Genomic DNA, 24,164 nt, shown 5'->3' on the forward strand with positions numbered 1-24,164 from the left:
TCTTGTCCAGGGTGTACCGGTACCCCGCCTCTCACCTATAGCTGGAATAGGCTCCAGCTTGCCCGCGACCCTGTAGAACAGGATAAGCAGCTACAGATAATGGATGGATGGATATATGGTGTTTTTTGGGGCTTTTTTTTCACCTTTTATTGGACAGGACAGTGTAGACACAGGACAGGAAATGAGCGGGAGAGAGAGGCGGGGAGGGATCGGGAAATGACCTCGGGTCGGAATCGAACCCGGCTCCCTGGATTTATGGCATGGCGCCTTAGCCACCTGAGCCACAACACCCCTGGATATATGTTTTTAAATATATAAATTTATCCCGAATGAATGAGCTGATTCAAAAGGGAACCCATCCTCATCTGGGTAACCAGACTATAAACTAGAAGGGCACTCGGTAGAGCGCATAGGTCCATCAAGCCACATATTATCAACATCAAAATCAACTCACTCAAACCTAGGGTAATACTAAAGCTGTACACCAAATTTCATCAAAATCCTTTCATTACTTTTTGAGTCACGTTGGGAACAGACAAAAAAAAATCCAGGATTCGCATACATATCTGGATCCTGGATTCACATGATTTACATCAAATCTAATCAATTGTTCCTTGGCCCATGGCCCACCTTTCGTCAGAATTTCAAAATCTGTTCACTACTTTGAGTTATGTTGGGCACAGTCAAACAAGCAAACAAATGGTGGTGAAAACATCTAACAAAATTGGCAGAGGAAATAATTCCCTTCTATAACTGTGTCCTATATACTGGATGAGTTGTATGATCTGCTCTCTCTCTCTCTCTCTCTCTCTCAGGTCCCACTACAGCCTGGCCAGTCCTTCAAGTTCACTGTGCTGGAGACGTTGGACCGGATTAAAGAGGAGTTCCAGTTCCTCCAGGCCCAGTACCACAGGTGAGGAACAGACATGATCCTGGGGCTGCTAGTTGAATTTAGCACTAACACTGCTTAATTCTTAGTTCAGTGTGATTTAGTCTATTCTCACCCATCCCTGGGCTCTATTACAAGAAGTGAAGATGAGGACTCTTTTAATGAATCTTTAACTCGTCAGCTTTAATTGAAGTCTGTCTAGACAACAACTTTCTAAAAATGTATAAGCATTGAATAAAGTATAGAATAACAAGTATATAGAAATTGGAGTAAGCAAATATCACTTCATGATTCATGAATTGGCATTGGAAGTTGGCAAAAAACAAGTAACAACATGGCAAATTTATTTATACACTCATGGGCAAAAAATAGGCCAAACCCAGTATTTTTCAATTGAGGTTTGGCCCATTTATTTATTTTTTCTCAGGAGTGTGCATTATACATTTTAACAAACAAACAAGTACAGTGGGGTCCAAAAATCTGAAACTATTCGTGAAAATTCTTCTACTTTGCATTCTCTTTTAATGTACTAAAAAAGAAATGTAATTTCAAATAACATTTTAGTAACAACCAGAAAGAAAAGTTTCTTATTCAGCACTCAAGCTCTCACGGACTCCTCATGTTTGTGTTAAACCTGATGATCTGTTGTAGAGCAAAATCCACTGGAGTTTCATCTGACTCTTGTCCCTTCAACAGGGATAAGCCCAAAGTAAAAGTCGACCTTTTTTTTTCTTTTAAACAAATGCGTTAACATGATCAATATCCCAAATTTGCTTAAATTTGAATAGTGACCTAGTGCAGAATGTTGAATAATCATCATGATATTAAACATTTCCTTTCAGTTTCCTTTCACTTCCTTTCTGTTAGACAGTCCACATCATCAGAGCCTTTTCACACTGACTAAAATATAAGGGAAAAGGCCTTTAATTGTAGCTAATATGGTGTAACATTTAAATGTGATGTGTTCATGTGACTCACAAACGGAGATGCGCTAAACAGTGACAGAATTTGAGTAGACTAGACTATGTAACTGTTAATATAAATAGAGCTTGTGTTTATGTTTTATATTTATTAATTTGACAGATGGATGTATCCTTAGAAATAAAGCTGCATCATATCAAGGCTTTATTGTACTTACATTAGGGCGGCACGGTGGTGTAGTGGTTAGTGCTGTCGCCTCACAGCAAGAAGGTCTGGGTTCGAGCCCCGTGGCCGGCGAGGGCCTTTCTGTGTGGAGTTTGCATGTTCTCCCCGTGTCCGCGTGGGTTTCCTCCGGGTGCTCCGGTTTCCCCCACAGTCCAAAGACATGCAGGTTAGGTTAACTGGTGACTCTAAATTGAGCGTAGGTGTGAATGTGAGTGTGAATGGTTGTTTGTCTCTGTGTCAGCCCTGCGATGATCTGGCGACTTGTCCAGGGTGTACCCCGCCTTTCACCCGTAGTCAGCTGGGATAGGCTCCAGCTTGCCCCTTGCACAGGATAAGCAGTTAGGGATAATGGATGGATGGATGGATGGATGGATGGAAGTTTAATATAGCCTCAACCCCCAAATCAATTAAGGTCATATTCATGCTCCACAAGGTAAGGTGTTCCATAAATGCAGAGCTACATCATGTAATCTGTTTTGCAAGCTTAGAGATGATAAGCTGTACTTATTTGCACTACTAAAATGATGCTTTGTTTTTCTATTGTGAGAAAAGGAAACCTACTGTTATAAACAACGCTCAGGCTTGGACACAAAAGCAGGGTTTGGGTTATTGAGTAAATGAAGGCAGATGAACCAAAAAAGCAATGTAATAATCAGAACCAAAAATCAGGCTAAGGATTGAGTGATCTACAAATGGACTGAAATAGGAAACGACAGAAAGTAGCACGAGGCAAAACCACAGGAATACATGGCTAATGTTGCCTTCAAGTCCTTGGAAGTTTGTAAGTATGAGCGCAGAGGTCGTGATTAAGATGTGGTGTGGGATCAAGTGGTTTTGGTCGGTAAAATTGGATGGCATAAGAAAAAAAAAATAGATGCCGTGAGAAAATGACTTTTGTTTATATTTATTTTTTGTATCATCAATGACGAGGTGTGAATGTGAGTGTGAATGGTTGTCTGTGTCTATGTGTCAGCCCTGTGATGACCTGGCGACTTGTCCAGGGTGTACCCCGCCTTTCGCCCGTAGTCAGCTGGGATAGGCTCCAGCTTGCCTGCAACCCTGTAGAAGGATAAAGTGGCTAGAGATAATGAGATGAGATGAGATGAGATCAATGACAAGAAGTTCAATTTTGCCTTACTGAAAGAAACTAAAGAACTGAAGACTTAACAGTTATTTTTCAACGACCCCCGACTTTGTGTTGGTTTTTTTTTGGGGGGGTCATCATAGAAAAATACAAGTTCCCGAGTTGTAATTACGACATTGTGGTTGCACTCATGTGCATTCACCTAGTAATTATGATATTTTTCCGACAGGACTTGAAGGCAGCATTAGTAATAAGCAAGACCTCACAAAGTTATTTAAAGGAGTGTGTGTAATTGTGAACAGGTGCGTCTGATTAGGAGTCTGGAGATTGTGAAAAGGGATCCGCTGCTTTCTTGTGATCAGTCATATGATGTGGTTTGAGTTCTCTGGCTGGCTGGGGATCAAGGGACATGTAGTTTGTGTTTTTGATTGAGGCAGGTACTGACGCCTATAAAATGTTATAATTTTGTTGAAGGATAGGAACTAGAAAAGAAAAGTTATGACAGTATTATTTAGACGCGAACAACATAAATTTAACTGTTTTGGCATTAGTCATAACCCATATTGTAACTGGAGACCTATATTGAACAGTCTAATCTCATTATCTCTAGCTGCTTTATCCTGTTCTGCAGGGTCGCAGGCAAGCTGGAGCCTATCCCAGCTGACTACGGGCGAAAGGCGGGGTACACCCTGGACAAGTCACCAGGTCATCACAGGGCTGACACATAGACACAGACAACCATTCACACTCACATTCACACCTACGGTCAATTTAGAGTCACCAGTTAACCTAACCTGCATGTCTTTGGACTGTGGGGGAAACCGGAGCACCCAGAGGAAACCCACGCGGACACGGGGAGAACATGCAAACTCCGCACAGAAAGGCCCTCGCCGGCCACGGGGCTCAAACCTGGACCTTCTTGCTGTGAGGCGACAGCGCTAACCACTACACCACCGTGCCGCCCATATTGAACAGTATATTAGTAAAATAAAAGCCATTAGAGGGTGGCACGGTGGTGTAGTGGTTAGCACTGTCACCTCACAGCAAGCAGGTCCTGGGTTTGAGCCCAGCGGCCAGCGAGGGCCTTTCTATGTGAAGTTTGCATGTTCTCCCCGTGTCTGCATGGGTTTCCTCCGGGTGCTCCGGTTTCCCCACAGTCCAAAGACATGCAGGTTAGGTTAACTGGCGACTCTAAATTGAGCGTAGGTGTGAATGTGAGTGTGAATGGTTGTCTGTGTCTATGTGTCAGCCCTGTGATGACCTGGCGACTTGTCCAGGGTGTACCCCGCCTCTCGCCCGTAGTCAGCTGGGATAGGCTCCAGCTTGCCTGCGACCCTGTAGAACAGGATAAAGCAGCTACGGATAATGGATGGAAAAGCCATTAGACAAGAGGTAAAGGAGCATAAGTTTGTACACATTATCATCAAGAAAACCAGATTCAATAAAAATGCAAACTGGAAGCACTCCCAACATTTGCCTGTCACAAGTTCAATCCTTTTACTAATAATAAATTTTTTCAGTGAGATTTTCAGACCCCGTTATTTCTTAAATGGCAGCGACATTTTTCATATCTTGACCAGTCGACACTCGTTAATTATCTTTAAAAGATTTAATTTAAAACAAAAAAAGCAACACATTTTACAAGCCTGGCAATCAGCTCAAGCTTAATAGTAAATGAGCAGTAATAGGCATGTAGTATCTGAGTTTCTGAGACTGTATGCATTTCATTTGTGATATAATTAATTAAATGTGTTAATTTTATGAAGAAATAAATTATTTTCTTGCTGGAATTGTTTTGCTTTTAGTTGCTAAAGCTGTGATGTAACTTTATTTATCTGAAGCAGAGCCGTTGTTCACAGTTGTGTTATTTCAATCCGTAGTCTGAAGCTGGAGTGTGAGAAGCTGGCCAGTGAGAAGACTGAGATGCAGAGACATTACATCATGGTGAGTCCTGTCTGTGCTTCCTCGCTCCAGTCCTGTAGTATGTGTGCAGGTAAAGTGGGAAAAAAATTCTAACTTTGGATGTTGGCATTGGGCGGAGTTAGTAGACAGGGTTCGAGACACACAAGAGTAGATATAGCACAAAAATAAATCTAACAGCTACTAAACGTGATATACAGGCTATCATCAGGGACCTGTAATAGAGGTCCACTAGCAACTGATGATGATGATGATGATGCCCCAGCTACTGTATATTAACACGTCACTGTGTTTTCAGTGTAAAGGTCGTTTCCTGTATTTGTTCTCACTGGTTATTTTGTTCTACATTGTCTGTACCTTTGATGTCCACCATACCAAGCCAGAAAACTAAAATTACATTACTTCACTAAGGAATAACATTATGCTAGTCAGAGTACAATTAGGATTTATACAATTTAGTATAAATACAATTAATATTTTATCTATATTTCAAATACAAAACACAAGCTGGGTTTCAGTTCAAATATTTCAGAATTCTAAAAAGAATTTCTGGCAAAAGAAAATGTGAACGAATGTGTGCTTCCATTCACTACAGTCATGTGAAAATCTTTTATTATTATTATTATTATTATTATAAATTTTATTATACACAGAATCCAAAAAAGATAAACCGTATTTACATTGGAGCTGTGTTTAATTAAAGGAATTATGTATAAGTATATAAAAATATAGATAAAAAATATGAATATAAATATATTCAAATAAAAATTAAAGATTAATAATAATAATAATAATAATAATAATAATAATAATAATAATAATAAAAATAATGAAACAATAATAAGAAACTACACTGAACAATTCTGCATAGCATCAGATGAAATAATATCAAAGTTCAGATTAGTGCCAATACTTACTGTAAATACGTACAAAATACGCAGGCTAATAATTAACTTTAGACCATTAGTAAAAGCCCTCACAGAAAAAGATTTCTTGATACTGTCATCAAGACTATTAAACAATTTGGCAGCAGAAAAGGAAAAAGAACTTAGAAGAAACTTTTGACATCTCATCTCATCTCATTATCTCTAGCCACTTTATCCTTCTACAGGGTCGCAGGCAAGCTGGAGCCTATCCCAGCTGACTACGGGCGAAAGGCGGGATACACCCTGGACAAGTCGCCAGGTCATCACAGGGCTGACACATAGACACAGACAACCATTCACACTCACATTCACACCTACGGTCAATTTAGAGTCACCAGTTAATCTAACCTGCATGTCTTTGGACTGTGGGGGAAACCGGAGCACCCGGAGGAAACCCACGCGGACACGGGGAGAACATGCAAACTCCACACAGAAAGGCCCTCGCCGGCCACGGGGCTCGAACCCGGACCTTCTTGCTGTGGGCCGACAGCGCTAACCACTACACCACCGTGCCGCCCCCAGCAAAAAAAAATATTAGACAAATATGACAGGCAAAAGCCATTTAAGCATTTAAATACAATCAAACACTTATGAAAATTCCACCTGGCGGTTAAACTAACCCAACCAAGACTTCTAAATAATGTTTCTGTATGTTCATCCCTGACTTTCTTTCTTAAGGATAATATGAGCACCTCTTTTCTGTAGCCGATGCAGTCTTTCGAGACTAATAGGATCTGCATTAGTCTACAAACAGCTGTGTAGTCTTTTCTCCCAAAACGCTTTTACATCATCTTAAAAATGATGTAAAAGTGTTTTGGGAGAACAGACTACACAGCTATTTTTCATCTATGCACATATAGAACGAGCATCAAAACAGCAGCATAAATGACGGGTTTAATGTTTGCTGTTCTTTCATTCGTTTATCTTCAGTACCCACCCGATCTTGGTCAGGCTTGTGGTGATGTTAAATGGTGTTTTTGTTCATTAAATCATGAAAACTTTTGTTTCTTCATCAGTCCAAACACATCATGAGTATCCTCTGTGTATATGTTTATGTTTAGATATATCTAGATACAGCAGTCAAACATGTGACTTATTCCCCCACAGTCATGTTCGTATCAATTCAAAATACCTCCTTGCATATTGTCTTTTTATACCCCCGCTCCAAAGGGGGGGTGGTACTGGTTTACCTCTGTCCGTCTGTATCTTCGTATTTCCGTCCGTCTGAAACACCCTTTTTCTCAGCAACCACAAATCATAGCCAGTTGGTACTTGGTACCGAACTTCAGCTTGGGGTTCTAAACCATGTATACCGTTTTCAGGTCTGTCGCACATCGACTTCCTATTTACCGTCTCGTCTCGTCTCGTCTTCTTCCGCTTATCCAGGACCGGGTCGCGGAGGCAGCAGTCTAAGCATGGAAGCCCAAACTTCCCTTTCCCCAGACACCTCGGCCAGCTCCTCGGGAAGAACACCGAGGCGTTCCCAGGCCAGCCGAGAGACATAGTCCCTCCAGCGTGTCCTGGGTCTTCCCCGGGGCCTCCTCCCGGGGGGACATGCCTGGAACACCTCCCCAGGGAGGTGTCCAGGAGGCATCCGAAAAAGATGCCCGAGCCACCTCAGCTGGTTCCTCTCGATGTGGAGGAGCAGCGGCTCTACTCCGAGCTCCTCCCGAGTGACTGTGCTTCTCACCCTATCTCTAAGGGAGCGCCCAGCCACCCTGCGAAGGAAACTCATTTCAGCCGCTTGTATCCGCGATCTTGTTCTTTCTGTCATTACCCAAAGCTCATGACCATAGGTGAGAGTCGGAACGTAGATCGACCGGTAAATTGAGAGCTTCGCCTTTTGGCTCAGCTCCTTCTTCACCACGACGGACCGGTAAAGCGACCGCATCACTGCGGAGGCTGCACCGATCCGCCTGTCGATCTCACGCTCCATCCTTCCCTCACTCGTGAACAAGATCCCGAGATACTTAAACTCCTCCACTTGAGGCAGGACTTCTCCACCAACCTGGAGAGGGCAAGCCACCCTTTTCCGGTCGAGAACCATGGCCTCGGACTTGGAGGTGCTGATTCTCATCCCAGCCGCTTCACACTCGACTGCAAACCGCCCCAGTGCATGCTGAAGGTCCTGGTTTGAAGAAGCCAACAGGACAACATCATCCGCAAAAAGCAGAGATGAAATCCTGTGGTTCCCAAACAGGATTCCTTCCGGCCCCTGGCTGCGCCTAGAAATTCTGTCCATAAAAATTATGAACAGAACCGGTGACAAAGGGCAGCCCTGACGGAGTCCAACATGCACTGGGAACAGGTCTGACTTACTGCCGGCAATGCGAACCAGACTCCTGCTCCGTTCGTACAGGGACCGGACAGCCCTTAGCAAAGAGCCCCGAACCCCATACTCCCGAAGCACCCCCCACAGAATACCACGGGGGACACGGTCGAATGCCTTCTCCAGATCCACAAAGCACATGTGGACTGGTTGGGCAAACTCCCATGAACCCTCGAGCACCCTATGAAGGGTATAGAGCTGGTCCAGTGTTCCGCGACCAGGACGAAAACCGCATTGTTCCTCCTGGATCCGAGGTTCAACTATTGGTCGAATTCTCCTCTCCAGTACCCTGGAGTAAACTTTCCCTGGGAGGCTGAGAAGTGTGATTCCCCTATAATTGGAGCACACTCTCCGGTCCCCTTTCTTAAAAAGAGGGACCACCACCCCAGTCTGCCACTCCAGAGGCACTGTCCCCGACCGCCACGCGATGTTGCAGAGGCGTGTCAACCAAGACAGCCCCACAACATCCAGAGACTTGAGATACTCAGGGCGGATCTCATCCACCCCCGGTGCCTTGCCACCGAGGAGCTTGCAAACCACCTCAGTGACTTCGGCTGGGGTAATGGACGAGTCCACCTCTGAGTCATCAGCCTCAGTCTCCTCAGTGGAAGACATGATGGTGGGATTGAGGAGATCCTCAAAGTATTCCTTCCACCGCCCGACAATGTCCCCAGTCGAGGTCAACAGCTCCCCACCCGCACTGTAAACAGTGTTGGCAGAGTACTGCTTCCCCCTCCTGAGGCACCGGACGGTTTGCCAGAATTTCTTCGAGGCCGACCGATAGTCCTTCTTCATGGCCTCCCCGAACTCCTCCCAGTTCCGAGTTTTTGCCTCCGCAACTGCCCGAGCTGCAGCACGCCTGGCCTGCCGATACCCGTCGGCTGCCTCAGGAGTCCTGGAGGTCAACATGGCCCGATAGGACTCCTTCTTCAGCTTGACGGCATCCCTTACTTCCGGTGTCCACCACCGGGTTCGGGGATTGCCGCCACGACAGGCACCGGAGACCTTGCGGCCACAGCTCCGAACAGCTGCATCCACAATGGAGGTAGAGAACATGGTCCACTCAGACTCAATGTCCCCCGCCTCCCTCGGAAGCTGGGAAAAGCTCTCCCGGAGGTGGGAGTTAAAGACCTCCCCAACAGAGTGCTCGGCCAGACGTTCCCAGCAGACCCTCACCATACGTTTGGGCCTGCCAGGTCTGTCCAGCTTCCTCCTCCGCCAGCGGATCCAACTCACCACCAGGTGGTGATCAGTTGACAACTCAGCCCCTCTCTTCACCCGAGTGTCCAAGACATAGGGTCGGAGATCAGATGACACGACTACAAAGTCGATCATCGACCTCCGACCTAAGGTGTCCTGGTGCCACGTGCACTTATGGACACCCCTATGCTCGAACATGGTGTTCGTTATGGACAAACTGTGACTAGCACAGAAGTCCAATAACAAAACACCACTCGGGTTCAGATCGGGGAGGCCGTTCCTCCCAACCACGCCCCTCCAGGTGTCACTGTCATCGCCCACGTGAGCATTGAAGTCCCCCAGTAGCACAATGGAGTCCCCAGTCTGAGCACCCCTCAGTACCTCTCCCAGGGACTCCAAGAAGGCTGGATACTCTATACTGCTATTTGGCCCGTAGGCACAAACAACAGCAAGAGCCCTGTCCCCAATCCGAAGGCGCAGAGAGGCGACCCTCTCGTTCACTGGGGTAAACTCCAACACATGGCAGCTGAGCTGGGGAGCTATAAGGAAGCCCACACCAGCCCGCCGCCGCTCACCACGGGCGACTCCAGAGAAGTGGAAAGTCCAGCCCCTCTCGAGGAGCTGGGTTCCAGAGCCCAAGCTGTGCGTGGAGGTGAGCCCGACTAACCTCTCAACCTCCCGCACAAGCTCAGGCTCCTTCCCCCCCAGCGAAGTGACATTCCATGTCCCAACAGCCAGCCGCTGTGTCCGGGGATCAGGTCGTCGAGGCCCCTGCCTTCGACTGCCACCCAATCCACACTGCACCAAACCCCTACTGCTACCTCTGTGGGTGGTGAACCCACAGGAGGTCGGGCCCACGTCACCTCTTCGGGCTGAGCCCGGCCGGGCCCCATGGGCAAAGGCCCGGCCACCAAGCGCTCGCATACGAGCCCCAACCCCGGGCCTGGCTCCAGGGTGGGGCCCCGGCTGCGTCCTACCGGGCGACGTCACGGTCCTGGATTTTTTCTCCATAGGGTTTTTTTTTGGTGAACTGCTCTTGGTCTGGCCTGTCACCTAGGACCTGTCTGCCTTGGGAAACCCTAACAGGGGCATAATGCCCCCGACAACATAGCTCCTAGGATCATTCAAGCACACAAACCCCTCCACCACAATAAGGTGGCAGTTCTAGGAGGGGCCCTATTTACCGACTGAACGTATTTACGAAATATAGAGGATGGATTCACAAAATTTTCATCACACTTTTCTCAGCAACTACAAACCACAACTGCTTGATATTTGGTACCGAGCTTCAGCTTGGGGTTCTAAACCATGTATACCGTTTTCAGGTCTGTCGCACATCGACTTCCTGTTTACTGACTGAACGTATTTACGAAACATATAGGGTGAATTCACAAAAATGTCATAACACTTTTCTCAGGAACTACAAACCACAATTGCTTGATATTTGGTACCGAGCTTCAGCTTGGGGTTCTATACTGTGTATACCATTTTCAGGTCTGTCGCACATCGACTTCCTGTTTACCGACTGAATGTATTTACGAAACATATAGGGTGGATTCACAAAAATTTCGTCACACTTTTCTCAGGAACTACAAACCACAACTGCTTGATATTTGGTACCGAGCTTCAGCTTGGGGTTCTATACTGTGTATACCATTTTCAGGCCTGTCGCACATCGACTTCCTGTTTACTGACTGAACATATTTACGAAACATATAGGATGGATTCACAAAATTTTCATCACACTTTTCTCAGCAACTACAAATCACAACTGCTTGATATTTGGTACCGAGGTTCAGCTTGGGGTTCTAAACCATGTATACCGTTTTCAGGACTGTCGCACATCGACTTCCTGTTTACCGACTGAACGTATTTATGAAACATATAGGGTGGATTCACAAAAATTTCGTAACACTTTTCTCAGGAACTACAAACCACAACTGCTTGATATTTGGTACCGAGCTTCAGCTTGGGGTTCTAGACTGTGTATACCGTTTTCAGGTCTGTCGCACATCGACTTCCTGTTTACCGACTGAACGTATTTACGAAACATATAGGGTGGATTCACAAAAATTTCGTAACACTTTTCTCAGGAACTACAAACCACAACTGCTTGATATTTGGTACCGAGCTTCAGCTTGGGGTTCTAGACTGTGTATATCGTTTTCAGGTCTGTCGCACATCGACTTCCTGTTTACCGACTGAATGTATTTACGAAACATACAGGGTGGATTTTGACGCTATTTAAAGAAGCAAAATGCTATTTCAAAATGACCGTTTACCAGGATGCTATTTGAAATCCCCGGGGAGAGACACTGCTCTTTACTTACTTGTTTCAGGGTCAATTATTTGTTGAAGTCAACATTCAAAATAAGTGGCCTGTTCCTTCGATTGCTTGCATTCTGATATAAATGAGAGCGGGGGGATACATAAATGAGCAGTAGCTCTGTTAGAGACAGACTTTCTGCCATCTCTTCCACCTCAGCCAAGCAGGGAACCTTTTTTTTCCTTTAAGCATTCTTTTTATATCTGCCTTTTCCATTAATATTATTTAACGAACATTTTCAAAATTTGTATAAAATAGCTGGACAGAAAACCTCATGTTTATGTGGCAGGAATTAAAACATTGATTATGTCTCCTCATGCGTGCCATGTGTCTGTGCTGATGTATATTCACGCCTGTGTATGTATCACTGTGTGTGTTTTCACTGTGATCTGTAGAGAGGACAAGAAGGAAGAAGAATGTATAGTGAGGAAGTGCAAGTGATAATATAAATGAGAGAAGAGGAATGAATAAGAGGAATGGGGATGAGTGAGAATGTGACAGTAGGCTGAATGAGAGATGAAAAAAGACAAAGGAGAAAAGAGTGTGACAGAAACGGATGAAGAAAGCAAGGCGAAAAGCAGGGAGAGAGAGATAGAGATCACAAGCACAGACGCGTAAATAATGTGAAGAACTCTGAAAAAGCAGATAGCCCAGCAGGCTATATTTAGCCGTTTAAACCTGTCACGTACTTGGTTCAACTTGTTTCGACAGCCATTCCCTTTATTTTCATGCATTTATAAATCATCATCACTTGCCATCCCCTTCCTGAAATGAATGTTTTTTTTTCTGACTTTCAGTGAATGATTTATTTGGTGATGGGCATGAAATAGTACTTCAAACTTGTTAGAGATGCTGTAGTAGTGATTTATATGAGACCATAGTGTAAGTATGTTGTTCTGTATTCATCCTTAATATCTCATGACAGTCACGTCAACTTTAATAGACAGAACTCAACTGGCTCAACAGTATGTGTCCACTATGAAAGAATAAACTTCAAATACAATTACTAGAATATATCATTCATTCACAGCACCCACTTAAGCATCATGTATGTTTATGATGCTCAAAGATGAGAAAACTTACATTAAAGGTAGACTGCCTTTCAGATTTTAAGTGTAGGTCATAAAAATAATTTTCCCCGACACCCAATTACTTTTGTTTAGTGGACCAAAACCTGCTGAATTCGAGCCACAGGCTTCCAATTTTATTAGTTTTTTAAAAATAGGACAGTTAATGAATTTAGAACCACGCGGGCCTAAATTCTTCGCTATTTTTTCCTGCTTCGCCGTGACTTAATTTGAGATACTACATCATGCATCACGTGGTGGGCTTTCCCCTTCGCACAAAGCATTGCGGGATACAAATTTGAAACGAGAGAAAAATGGAGGACGCGAATGAAACGTAAAAGACTGACTACAGTAACAGAAAGCAAGAAGAAAAGACGTTATGTTGCGAAGGAAAGGAAACGCAGGACTAAACTAATAAATATCGGCAGTCAGCGAACACCTCGGTGTGATCAGCTGTTCATTTAGCGACAGAATGATGGAACTGTCAGTGCACGGTTAAGATAAACCTGCCGTAAAACCCAAAAGACGAACGAAAAGAAGATGAAGATAAACCTGTGCATGTGCACACAGACTTCCTCTGTCTGCTTGACTGCACAAAGCAAGCGATTTCATGCACATAATTTGCTAGGGAATCCCCTCAATTTAAATAACTTCCTAGCCTAGGTTTTGGCCTAGTTTTTTTTTTTTTTTTTGAGATATTGCAGAAATAAACATGTATCACAATGACCAAATTTCGGAGGGAACTAAATTTCATCTGTTTTATGAAATCGAAAGCTTTAATTTTCCTTTAATGGCTTTCAAGGAGCACTTTTTCAAAAATGAAGAAAAACAGATGTAAATTAAAATATTTGTCTGAACTATTGCTTCATTATCATCCATGGGTGATAAAGGTAGGATATTTACCAATATGTACTGTAAATGAATAATAAGTAAGGCAAAGTATGTTCAGTTTTATATGAGGATTTCTCTAAAAAATAGCTTAACTGTGGAATTAGAATCATGCCATTAGAAATTGCAATTTAAATGAAAGTGTTTGGAGAGTTCAATATTATTCTACAATTTAAAATTGAATTTCACGATTTGCAAAAGAATAATTTAAAATTTAAAACTGTGAATTACATGCATAAGGGTGATTGAATGTTTAAAATGAATTTAGCAGTGAATGTACACATATAATTCATTTCCAGAAGGAATTCAGTCTCATCATTAATTCACATTTTTAGATTTGCTTTCAAAATATAATCCAGGTTGCAGGCAAGTCAAACATGATCTCTCTCCCCTATCCAGATTAATGTATTTAGAGCATTTTACTTTGAGATCTGTTATATTAAAAGAAGGTCTTTCATGCCATAACTTTTGGCTGGGAAGATATTTTGAAAGTGAATTAATAGCAAGACATTTTAGAAATTCTTAGTAAGTGTATATGGGTCCATCTCAGAAACTGGTCTCTCATTTGGGACATTATGGTCAAAAAATAAATTTTCTAATTTTACTATTTTTTTTGCATTTACCTAACACTCAATGTTTCCTTTGTCATGTTTAATAAGAATAAAGATAGCATCTTGCTTTATCTGGCCTACACTGTGGATTTTTTTTTTTATTACAATTCAAATGTTTTTGTAAAATTGATTTACATATAAAATAACTCCATCATGAAGAATTAAAGCCCCTCCTTCACAGATGAGTGAAAATATTGAATACATTTCCTCTTCTTGATTGCTTGGGTTAAAAATGCCAAGTTATGATGACTGAATTGATTATTCACTTAAATATGAATAATATGATACATTTTGGGTATTTGATATAGCGAAATAGGACACAATGGAAAAATCAAGAACACACCGGAAAGATGAGAATAACGGCGGTGGTAAAAGAACAGCGACTGTACCAGCTGTAGGTCGCGCGGGTCTCTGCTGCGGCGCACAAGCAACGGGACATCACTACCGCACCGGACGGAGCGCGAGGCGGGGGCGGGGCAAAATGACTGGCCGTAGATTCTATCAAAAGTTCGATCTAAATTGACCATGGTTGCAAAATATTGGCCAAAAATACGCAAACACTACGAAATATGAAAGTAAGATGAAAAATAAAAACATTCTGTTGCCTTATACTGCAAGACTAAAACAAAATAAAACTATCAAAACTCACCTTTTCAGTGATAACGTCCGAACAGATCACCCGCGTAACAGAGAGACCGCAAATGGAAGCACGATCAACTTCTAACTGTTGGAGTGGAAAATTCCATTCTACACATGCAAATTGTTAATGTGTGTCCTTCCCCGCACACAAATAACACGCTACGGTAAAAAATAGCCCACAACTCATTTTATAGCCAGAGGTGGGTAGAGTAGCCAAAAATTGTACTCAAGTAAGAGTATTGTTACTTTAGAATAATATTACTCAAGTAAAAGTAAAAAGTAGTCGTCCAATTAATTACTTGAGTAAGAGTAAAAAGTACTATGTGAAAAAACTACTCAAGTACTGAGTAACTGCTGAGTAACTTTTGTTTATTGATCAGGATGTCATAACAGGCAGAGATTTCATATATATTTCACACATATAAACTGTGTGTGTGTAGTTCTGTGTATTAACAATAACAACAAGAAGCTCAAGGCAGTCTGCACATAAACCATAACAGTGTGTGCGTGTGTGCATGTTCACTCCATGAAGTGACTGTTCAGCTTTAACAGCAGCTGGCTCTCAATTTTGCACTGTGAAGCTGTGACCTTTCAGCCGTGAACAGGTGAAAACAATAATAAATTAAATATTAATTAATTAAATCTTTACAAAGTAACATCATAAAACAATGGGTAGAGGTTACAAAGAAAAAGAAGAAAAAGGCAGTCAAGCTAGCAAGCGGTCAAGCTAACAAGCTAATGCCCTTCCTTTTGTGAACAAGCACTTGTAGACAAATAATAAAACAAATCTCACAGAAAAAAAACACAAAGTCTTCACAAATCCCTCTAATCCACAACAAATACAGTAGCTTGAAAAATGGAGATTTCACAAACGATATGTTACGCGTTTTGTTATTTAGTAAGTTTCCACCAGTCTTCCATTCCCAGTTTTTGACCAGAGCCGTGTACAACTGTAACGCTATTGAGGAGCTGACATTAGGCGAGCAACCTTATTTTCATGAGCATTTTTTGGTTTCACATCAATAAAAAGTGATTGTTAGGAAGATTTTTTGTAGTTTTATTTCTTGGTTCTCTGGTGTGTGTGTGTGTGTGTGTGTGTGTGTGTGTTAGGGTTGCCACCCGTCCCGTAAAATATTGTCCTTTATTTGGCAATTAAATCTTGTGTCCCGTATTGAACCGATACGGGACGCGATTTGTTCCATATTTTCATAAATGTCCAATACACATGTCTGTCTCACACATATCAACACTAAATCTAACAATAATGAACAAAATAAAACAGGAAATACTACGTTGCGGGATCTACCCTAGCCTGGGCCCGCCCATCCTAAGCGTGACGCAACACGAGGGCCTGTTGCGAGCTTAGTCTGGCCAGGCAAGCTATCTACAGCTCTTCCAAGCTCCCGAAAAATCGGGAGCCAATCAACTTTGAGCATCTCCAACGGCCCTGGGTAGAGGCGTGTTCAAGGCACTGACATAGTAGAACTGCGACCGGAAGCCATAGATTGTTTACAGAATCTATGCCGGAAGCGCTTCATTCACTAGAAACATTACGAACATGGAGCAAGTTCTCATTGAAAACGGAGCAAAGAGCAGCCCTGGAGGTATTTATTGAAAGGAAGGACGTTTTCGCCTTGCTCCCGACCGGCTTCGGTAACAGTTTAATCTACCAGTTAGCCCCATCGCGTCACATACGTCAGAGGAAAGAGTGATGTGATTGGTTTAAGCTTCGTCACAGCCTTTTCTGGCTTCGACCAGTAGCAAACTGAGGCATTTCAGGGAGGCGGGTCAACCACGCACTTTGGGAAACGGTTGGGCTTAATATCTTTGCCAGACCAAATGCTCGCAGAGCTTTGAAGTCGCGTTAGCCAGACTAGATCTACCCAGGACACAAACCCCTCCACTCTGTGCGTCTGTGCCTGGCTGCCTGCGTCACTCACTGCGTGTGGCACTGTCACGGTTGCCTAGAGACAGACAACACACACCGGCGCTGCTCAAAAAACCCGGACCTTTTAAAAATGTCTGCTGCACCCAGGACTCCACCACGTCCTCAAAAGCGTAAACGCTTACAAAAATACAGACGTGAGTGGGAACAGGCACATCCTTGGCTGGACAGCGTGAGTGGAGACGACTACAAAGCAAACTGTAAACAGACATACGTTTGTTGTGTTTTTGTTGTTTTTTGTTCTCTTTTTTCTTCTCTAAGTAAAAATGTCCCCAAGGTTCACAAAGAGAGTCCCTACACCAAGAACAGTTATGCACTTACATTTACAGTGATATTAAGTTCTCAATATATTTAGATTATATTTTAAAAGTTAATTGTTGCCCAGGCGGCACGGTGGTGTAGTGGTTAGCGCTGTCGCCTCACAGCAAGAAGGTCCTGGGTTCGAGCCCCGGGGCCGACGAGGGCCTTTCTGTGTGGAGTTTGCATGTTCTCCCCGTGTCCGCGTGGGTTTCCTCCGGGTGCTCCGGTTTCCCCCACAGTCCAAAGACATGCAGGTTAGGTTAACTGGTGACTCTAAATTGACCGTAGGTGTGAATGTGAGTGTGAATGGTTGTCTGTGTCTATGTGTCAGCCCTGTGATGACCTGGCGACTTGTCCAGGGTGTACCCCGCCTTTCGCCCGTAGTCAGCTGGGATAGGCTCCAGCTTGCCTGCGACCCTGTAGAAGGATAAAGCGGCTAGAGATAATGAGATGAGATGAGATTGTTGCCCACTTGTACATTATACATTTTTACAGCATTGGCAATAAAGCATTTCAAGCTTTAAGTATGAGTAATTGCTTTCTTGATCACCCCTTTACTAAAAACACCTACAAAATAAAACATACCACTGTTGCGGGCACCCCACCCCATGGGAGTCGTACCCGTGGTGGTCATGGCCCCAAAGAGCTGTGGTGGGCGTCCCTTATTTTCATTTCTGAATGGTGGCAACCCTAGTGTGTGCGTTATCTTGCCGTCTGAGGCCGCAGTGCGTCAATACATTTCCACAAAACAATGTACAGTATATTACAGTTATTTATGATGTTACAACAGGGCTAACGTCTGCCTACGAAGACAGCCAAAAGCACACAGCCTACTTACCGCAATGTGTTTCCTCAAATTCGACGTTGAGTTTTTATAAGCTGAAACGTCCACTGGTTTGGGGAGACATGTGACACCGCATAGCATAACTATTAGTTTTTATTGTTTGGAGAGTGAACATGGTTTGTATGTGTGGCCAGGGGTGTGCCTCTTCGGCTTGCTGAGAAACGCTGGCCGCTGTCTCTGCCATTTTTCTTCTGCTTCCGTGCTCTTTTCCACCTGGACTGGTCTTGCCGCGGGAATTTTGTGTGCGGGCGCGCCTACTTGGCTCTGCCCTTTTTCCACCAAAGCGGTTCCAGGGCTGGTTCGGGGCCAGTGCTTAGTTTGGAACCGGGTTTTCTGTTTCCACTGACAAAGAACTGGCTCTGGGGCCAGAAAAACCGGTTCCAGGCTAGCACCAACTTGTTAAGTTGTTAAGGAGTTGTTAAGACCAACAACAATAACAAGACCGCGAAAGGTCGCCATTTTTAAGCGACGAGAAGCAGCAGCTGTACAAATGCGAAGTCATCCATTATTATTATTATTATTGTTGTTGTTGTTGCTGCTGCTGCTTCCGTGTTGTTTTTGCTTCGATATTCACGCCAAGGTTTACCGGTATGCAAACGTAGCGACGTAACTGACGTATACAACGACGTAACTGACGTATACAGCAACGTAATGACGTGGCTTCCCTTAGCACCGCGAGCTATGGAAAAGCAAACTGGTTCTCAGCTGGCTCGCAAGTTGAACAAGTTGTGAACCAGCACCAGCACTGACTCTGAACCAGCCTTGGAACTGATTTGGTGGAAAAGGGGTGATTGGCGAAACGGAGTTAAACCATAGCTCCTCCCACTATGGCTCTGGCTACTCCATTTGATCGGTGAGATGCTGTCATGTGACAGAGCCTCTGCTGGAAGTCTCGACAAAACATAAACAAACAGACCACGCATCGCACGGATCAATAAAAATAAAGTAGCGAGTAATGAGCAGAATATAGCCCAATGTAACGGAGTAAAAGTACCGCTTCTTCTTCACAAATATACTCAAGTAAAAGTAAAAAGTATGCTGCATTAAAACTACTCTTACAAGTACAATTCATCCAAAAAGTTACTCAAGTAAATGTAACGGAGTAAATGTAGCGCGTTACTACCCACCTCTGTTTATAGCTCAGAAATTCACACAAGACCAGCTACCATTGTAACATATTCTGTAAGAAACATATTCTATACCTAACTTTCAGCTTTCGTTTTAAAAACAAAATCACAGATTTATAACTAAATTTTTATATGACGTAGTGATTTTAAGTTACTACTTTTGGTGAGGTCGTGACCTTGACCCTGAGGCTTTCCGTTTAGATCAAAACACACGAACGTATTGGTTTTGGGTCTGCGGAAAACGGAGTTACAACGGTGATCAAATATTTTGCATGATGTTTTATTACGGTTATGATTATTCTGTGAGCGCACCAATCCTTAGGTGTATAAAGTTACAACTTAAAATACAATTAGTGATAACTGTAGACTTTTCAGTGGACTACAACCTTTTTAAGGGAATGCGATGTAGTCAACCATTTATCATGTCCCAGATCAGGCCGCCATTTTTCCACAAATTTGCATTTTTCAAAATTGATTATTCACATCAAAGATTTAGTTTTATCTGTATTATTTCTTTCATAATTTTATTTCAAATTCAAACCAACATCACCATTCAAAACCGTATAGTTTATTGACTGTGAGTATATTTAGTGGGGTACCCCCACAGTACCCAGTTTCTGAGACAGACCCATATCATTTCAGACACGGAATCACACACACCCTTAAACCACAAAATTCAATTTTCAGAATAATAACATTCAAATTCAGATATTTGCTTTTAACTTCAAATTTCTAAATGGCGTGATTCTAGCTCCATACTTGAGCTGTAAACTCTTGGATCCATTGGGGGGTTCAGACGTTTCTCATTCCCATAACTACAGGACATAGTGCATTAATTTAACTATAGTAACTGAATAATTCATAGTAGCTCATGAATAATATGTTTTAAGATAAGGAACCGAATAGTAAGCCTGGAAAGAGAATTACTTTCATTTTGCATGATATGATCTCATGCTTTAAAATGTGCTTAGCGTTCTGTTCTAAGTGAGTTTAGACTAAACAGGTTTTGCGTTCTTTTCTCTGTACAGGAAAACACGTTGAAAGTCTTGCTCAAACCTTAGTTCGATATATGGAAGCAGTGTTTAGAAATTAGATTATCTATTATTTGCCTGACTTAAATTTCTCTCTTATTTTACATTCCATAAACAGAGCTCTCAGCTAAGCATGTGAACATGAAGGAATGCCCCTCTGTGTGTGTGTGTGTGTGTGTGCACGCGTGACAGGTGTGAGGTCAGTCTACTGCTAATAATGAAAGTGGTATGCGTGGTCACTCGACCACTTGGGTTCACTGGTGCAGTCATGGTTCTGAGGTGGTCAAGGATAGAGGGTGAGATAAAGAGAGAGAGAGAGAGAAGGGAGGGGTAGAAGGGGGGGATTAATGCACTGCTCTGCACTGTAACTCCCCTGGCCAGCTCATCTGTCTGATTCACACTGACACTCTCAGCTCTATCCAGGAACATTACTGCCACAGATTGCCCTCACGCCTACAGAGAGAGAGAGAGAGAGAGAATGTAAGAGCGTGAGAGAGATAGGTGTTCAAAACAGAGCACTAGAAGAGGAAAAGAAAAAAACAGGGATGAATACAGCTAGATTGAGGGCAGCGAGAAAAAGAGTGATAAATAACAAAAGCACAGAGAGAGCTGAGGTGAGGGAGAAGTAATGATTAGGGGAGAGGAACGATGAAGTGAGGCAGAGAAAGGGTGGAAGGAATAAGAGCGGTTCTAAAACTGCTTAGTCCTCAGTAAACATTTATATTGCAGGAGTGTGTGTCGAATATATTGGAGATGAAATTAAAATGTATCATTTCATTGTGGGCTTTTTATTCTCCATAGGTTTAATCCAAAAATTCAATAGATTTTTTTAAAGGTAGACTGCCTTTCAGATTTTTCAAGTTTAGGTCATAAAAAGAATTTTCCCTGACAGCCAATTATTTTTGTTTACTGGAACAAAAGCTAATGAATTCAAATCACAGACTTCCAATTTTATTAGGTTTTTTAAAACAGAACTATTAATGAGGCGGCACGGTGGTGTAGTGGTTAGCGCTGTCGCCTCACAGCAAGAAGGTCCAGGTTCGAGCCCCGTGGCCGGCGAGGGCCTTTCTGTGCAGAGTTTGCATGTTGTCCGCGTGGGTTTCCTCCGGGTGCTCCGGTTTCCCCCACAGTCCAAAGACATGCAGGTTAGGTTAACTGGTGACTCTAAATTGACCGTAGGTGTGAATGTGGTTTCATTGGTTGCAGGATCTCTTTAACCACATCATCATCTATGTCATTTAAAACTCCTGCCAAATTATTGCCATGATTAGCTTCTTGCTATCCTATAGCCTCATTTTTTTTTTGGAATCCTAATGTCATCCGCTCCCATAAAGAGCCTGACCAACTCCACCAGCTCCTGCAGTCATTATTTTTGTTTGCATCTGCCCACAATACACCGATCAGCCATAACATTAAAACCACTGACAAGTGAAGTGAATGACATTTAATTGTCTCATTACAGTGGCCCCTATAAATGGGTGGGATATATTAGGCAGCAAGTGAACTGTCAGTTCTCAAAGTTGATGTGTTGGAAGCAGGAAAAATGGGCAAGGATCTGAGCAACTTTGACTTGGGCCAAATTTTGATGGCTAGACTACATCACAGAGTCAGAGTATCTCCAAAATGGCACATCTTCTGGGATGTTCCCTGTATGCACTGGTTAACACCTACCAAAAGTGCAGACGACAGGGTCATGGGCACCCAAAACTCATCAATGTGCCTGGAGAGGGAAGGCTAGCTTGTCTGGTCTAATCCCACAGAAGAGATACCGTAGCACAAATTGCTGAAAAGTTAACACTGGCTATGGCAGAAAGGTGTCAGAACAGGCTCTAGAGCTGCAGACTGGTCAGAGTGCTCATGCTGACCCCTGTCCACAACTGAAAGCTCCTACAATGGGCACGTGAACATCAGAACTGGACCATGGAGCAATGGAAGAAGATGGCTTGGTTTGATGAATCACTTTTTCTTTTACATCATGGGGATAGCCGATTGTATGTATCGCTTACCTGGAGACGAGATGGCACCAAGATGCGCTATAGCAAGAAGACAAGCCAGCAGAGGCAGTGTGATGCTCTGGACAATGTTCTGCTGGGAAACCTTGGGCCCTGGCATTCATGTAGATATTATTTTGACATGTACCACCTGCCTAAACGTTGTGGCAGAATATGAAATGGTGCAAAATGCAGAATTGTGTTGACTTGGCATCCAAATTCCCCAGCTCTCAAGATCTCAGATCAGATCGAGCATCTGAGGGATGTGCTGGACAAACAAATCCAATCCATAGAGATCCCACCTCTCAACTTCCACTACAGTACATACTAGAATCTGCTGCGAATGTCTTGGTGTCAGATACCACTGAATACATTCATGCCTCAATAGGTCAGAGCCGTTTTGGCAGCACAAGAGGGACCGACACAATATTCGGCAGGCCGTTTTAATGTAATGGCTGCTCAGTGTATTTTTTTAACAAACCTAGTTGGGTCTCATCTCATCTCATTATCTCTAGCCACTTTATCCTTCTACAGGGTCGCAGGCAAGCTGGAGCCTATCCCAGCTGACTACGGGCGAAAGGCGGGGTACACCCTGGACAAGTCGCCAGGTCATCACAGGGCTGACACATAGACACAGACAACCATTCACACTCACATTCACACCTACAGTCAATTTAGAGTCACCAGTTAACCTAACCTGCATGTCTTTGGACTGTGGGGGAAACCGGAGCACCCAGAGGAAACCCATGCGGACACAGGGAGAACATGCAAACTCCACACAGAAAGGCCCTCGCCGGCCACGGGGCTCGAACCCGGACCTTCTTGCTGTGAGGCGACAGCGCTAACCACTACACCACCGTGCCGCCCCTAGTTGGGTCTGTTTTCCAAAATATAAACACGTTAGTAATTTACCACAGCAACCCTGGTCTGGATAAAGCATTACTTAGGATGAATAAATGAACATTGTAAACACATTGGAAAATAGTGATTGTGCACCGTGGTGTGTCCAATACACTCCCATGGTAATCAGCGTGGCCCTTCTTTGTCCCATGATCTGACTGCATGCACACTACCATCCACATGAGAGTAAAAAAAAAACCCCACATCTGCTCTCACAATGTTTTGTTGGATTCCATGGACAGTCCAGGTGCATATCTTATTATTGGCCATAAAGCAAAACAACAGGTGTTTTTAGTAGACATTTTTTCCCACTGGTTTTATCATAGGACTATAGTGGGATTTGGTGACTGTGTCGAAGTCAGATGCCCAATTTTTACCTTGCAAGAATTGATTTTAAGACAATGGTTAGAAAAGGCTCAATCCCAAGGATAGCAAGGAACCACCGTCAGGCTACTGAGCAAAATTTTTTAACCCTCAACTACTAAGACTATGCTTGGACGTTATCCTTTTCCCCCATTTTAAATTATTGAGATAAATGGTTTAATCTTCCAGAATGGCTAGCTATTCTGGACAGGGAAATGAGCATTTCCGCTATTTCAGGTTTAAACAGGGTATGGGAATACCGGTACATAATACTATTACCAGCTGTGCAATCAGGAATTGTGGCAATCATGAAAACTCAGCTGGATGGTTGATTTTTAAGTGATTCAGCAGTAATGCTCAGTAAACAATAAAAAAAAAACCTGAACAGTACATTTCAATATAATCCTTTGACAAATCAGTTGTCCAATGTCCACATAGTTGATATTTTCACTGTTCTGCTGTCAAATTGTCTCAAAAGGGTCTCCAAGAAGGACTGAGCAGTAGAGGGCCAGTAAAAAAAATAAAAAAAACAGGGTATTTTAATTATCATCACCATTAACATTATTTGCAAAGTGTCTGATTTGCCACTTCACTGTAGGCATATTTAAGTTTTTAGATCAAAATCCTCATCTTTTTTG

General features: G+C 43.2%; 1 protein-coding gene across 4 annotated transcripts in view; it reads left to right on the forward strand.

Annotated features, from left to right (window-relative positions):
* tle2b (TLE family member 2, transcriptional corepressor b) overlaps window positions 1–24,164 on the forward strand; it is a 143,825-nt gene that overhangs the window by 13,860 nt on the left and 105,801 nt on the right. For all 4 annotated transcript variants that reach the window (XM_060941484.1, XM_060941485.1, XM_060941486.1 and 1 more), the window contains exons 2-3: window positions 816–913; window positions 5,000–5,063. In XM_060941484.1, coding sequence (XP_060797467.1) covers window positions 816–913; window positions 5,000–5,063 — 162 coding nt within the window. The remainder of the gene's footprint in view (window positions 1–815; window positions 914–4,999; window positions 5,064–24,164) is intronic.

The sequence above is a fragment of the Neoarius graeffei genome, chromosome 15, assembly GCF_027579695.1.
Source record: "Neoarius graeffei isolate fNeoGra1 chromosome 15, fNeoGra1.pri, whole genome shotgun sequence".
Classification (NCBI taxonomy): domain Eukaryota; kingdom Metazoa; phylum Chordata; class Actinopteri; order Siluriformes; family Ariidae; genus Neoarius; species Neoarius graeffei.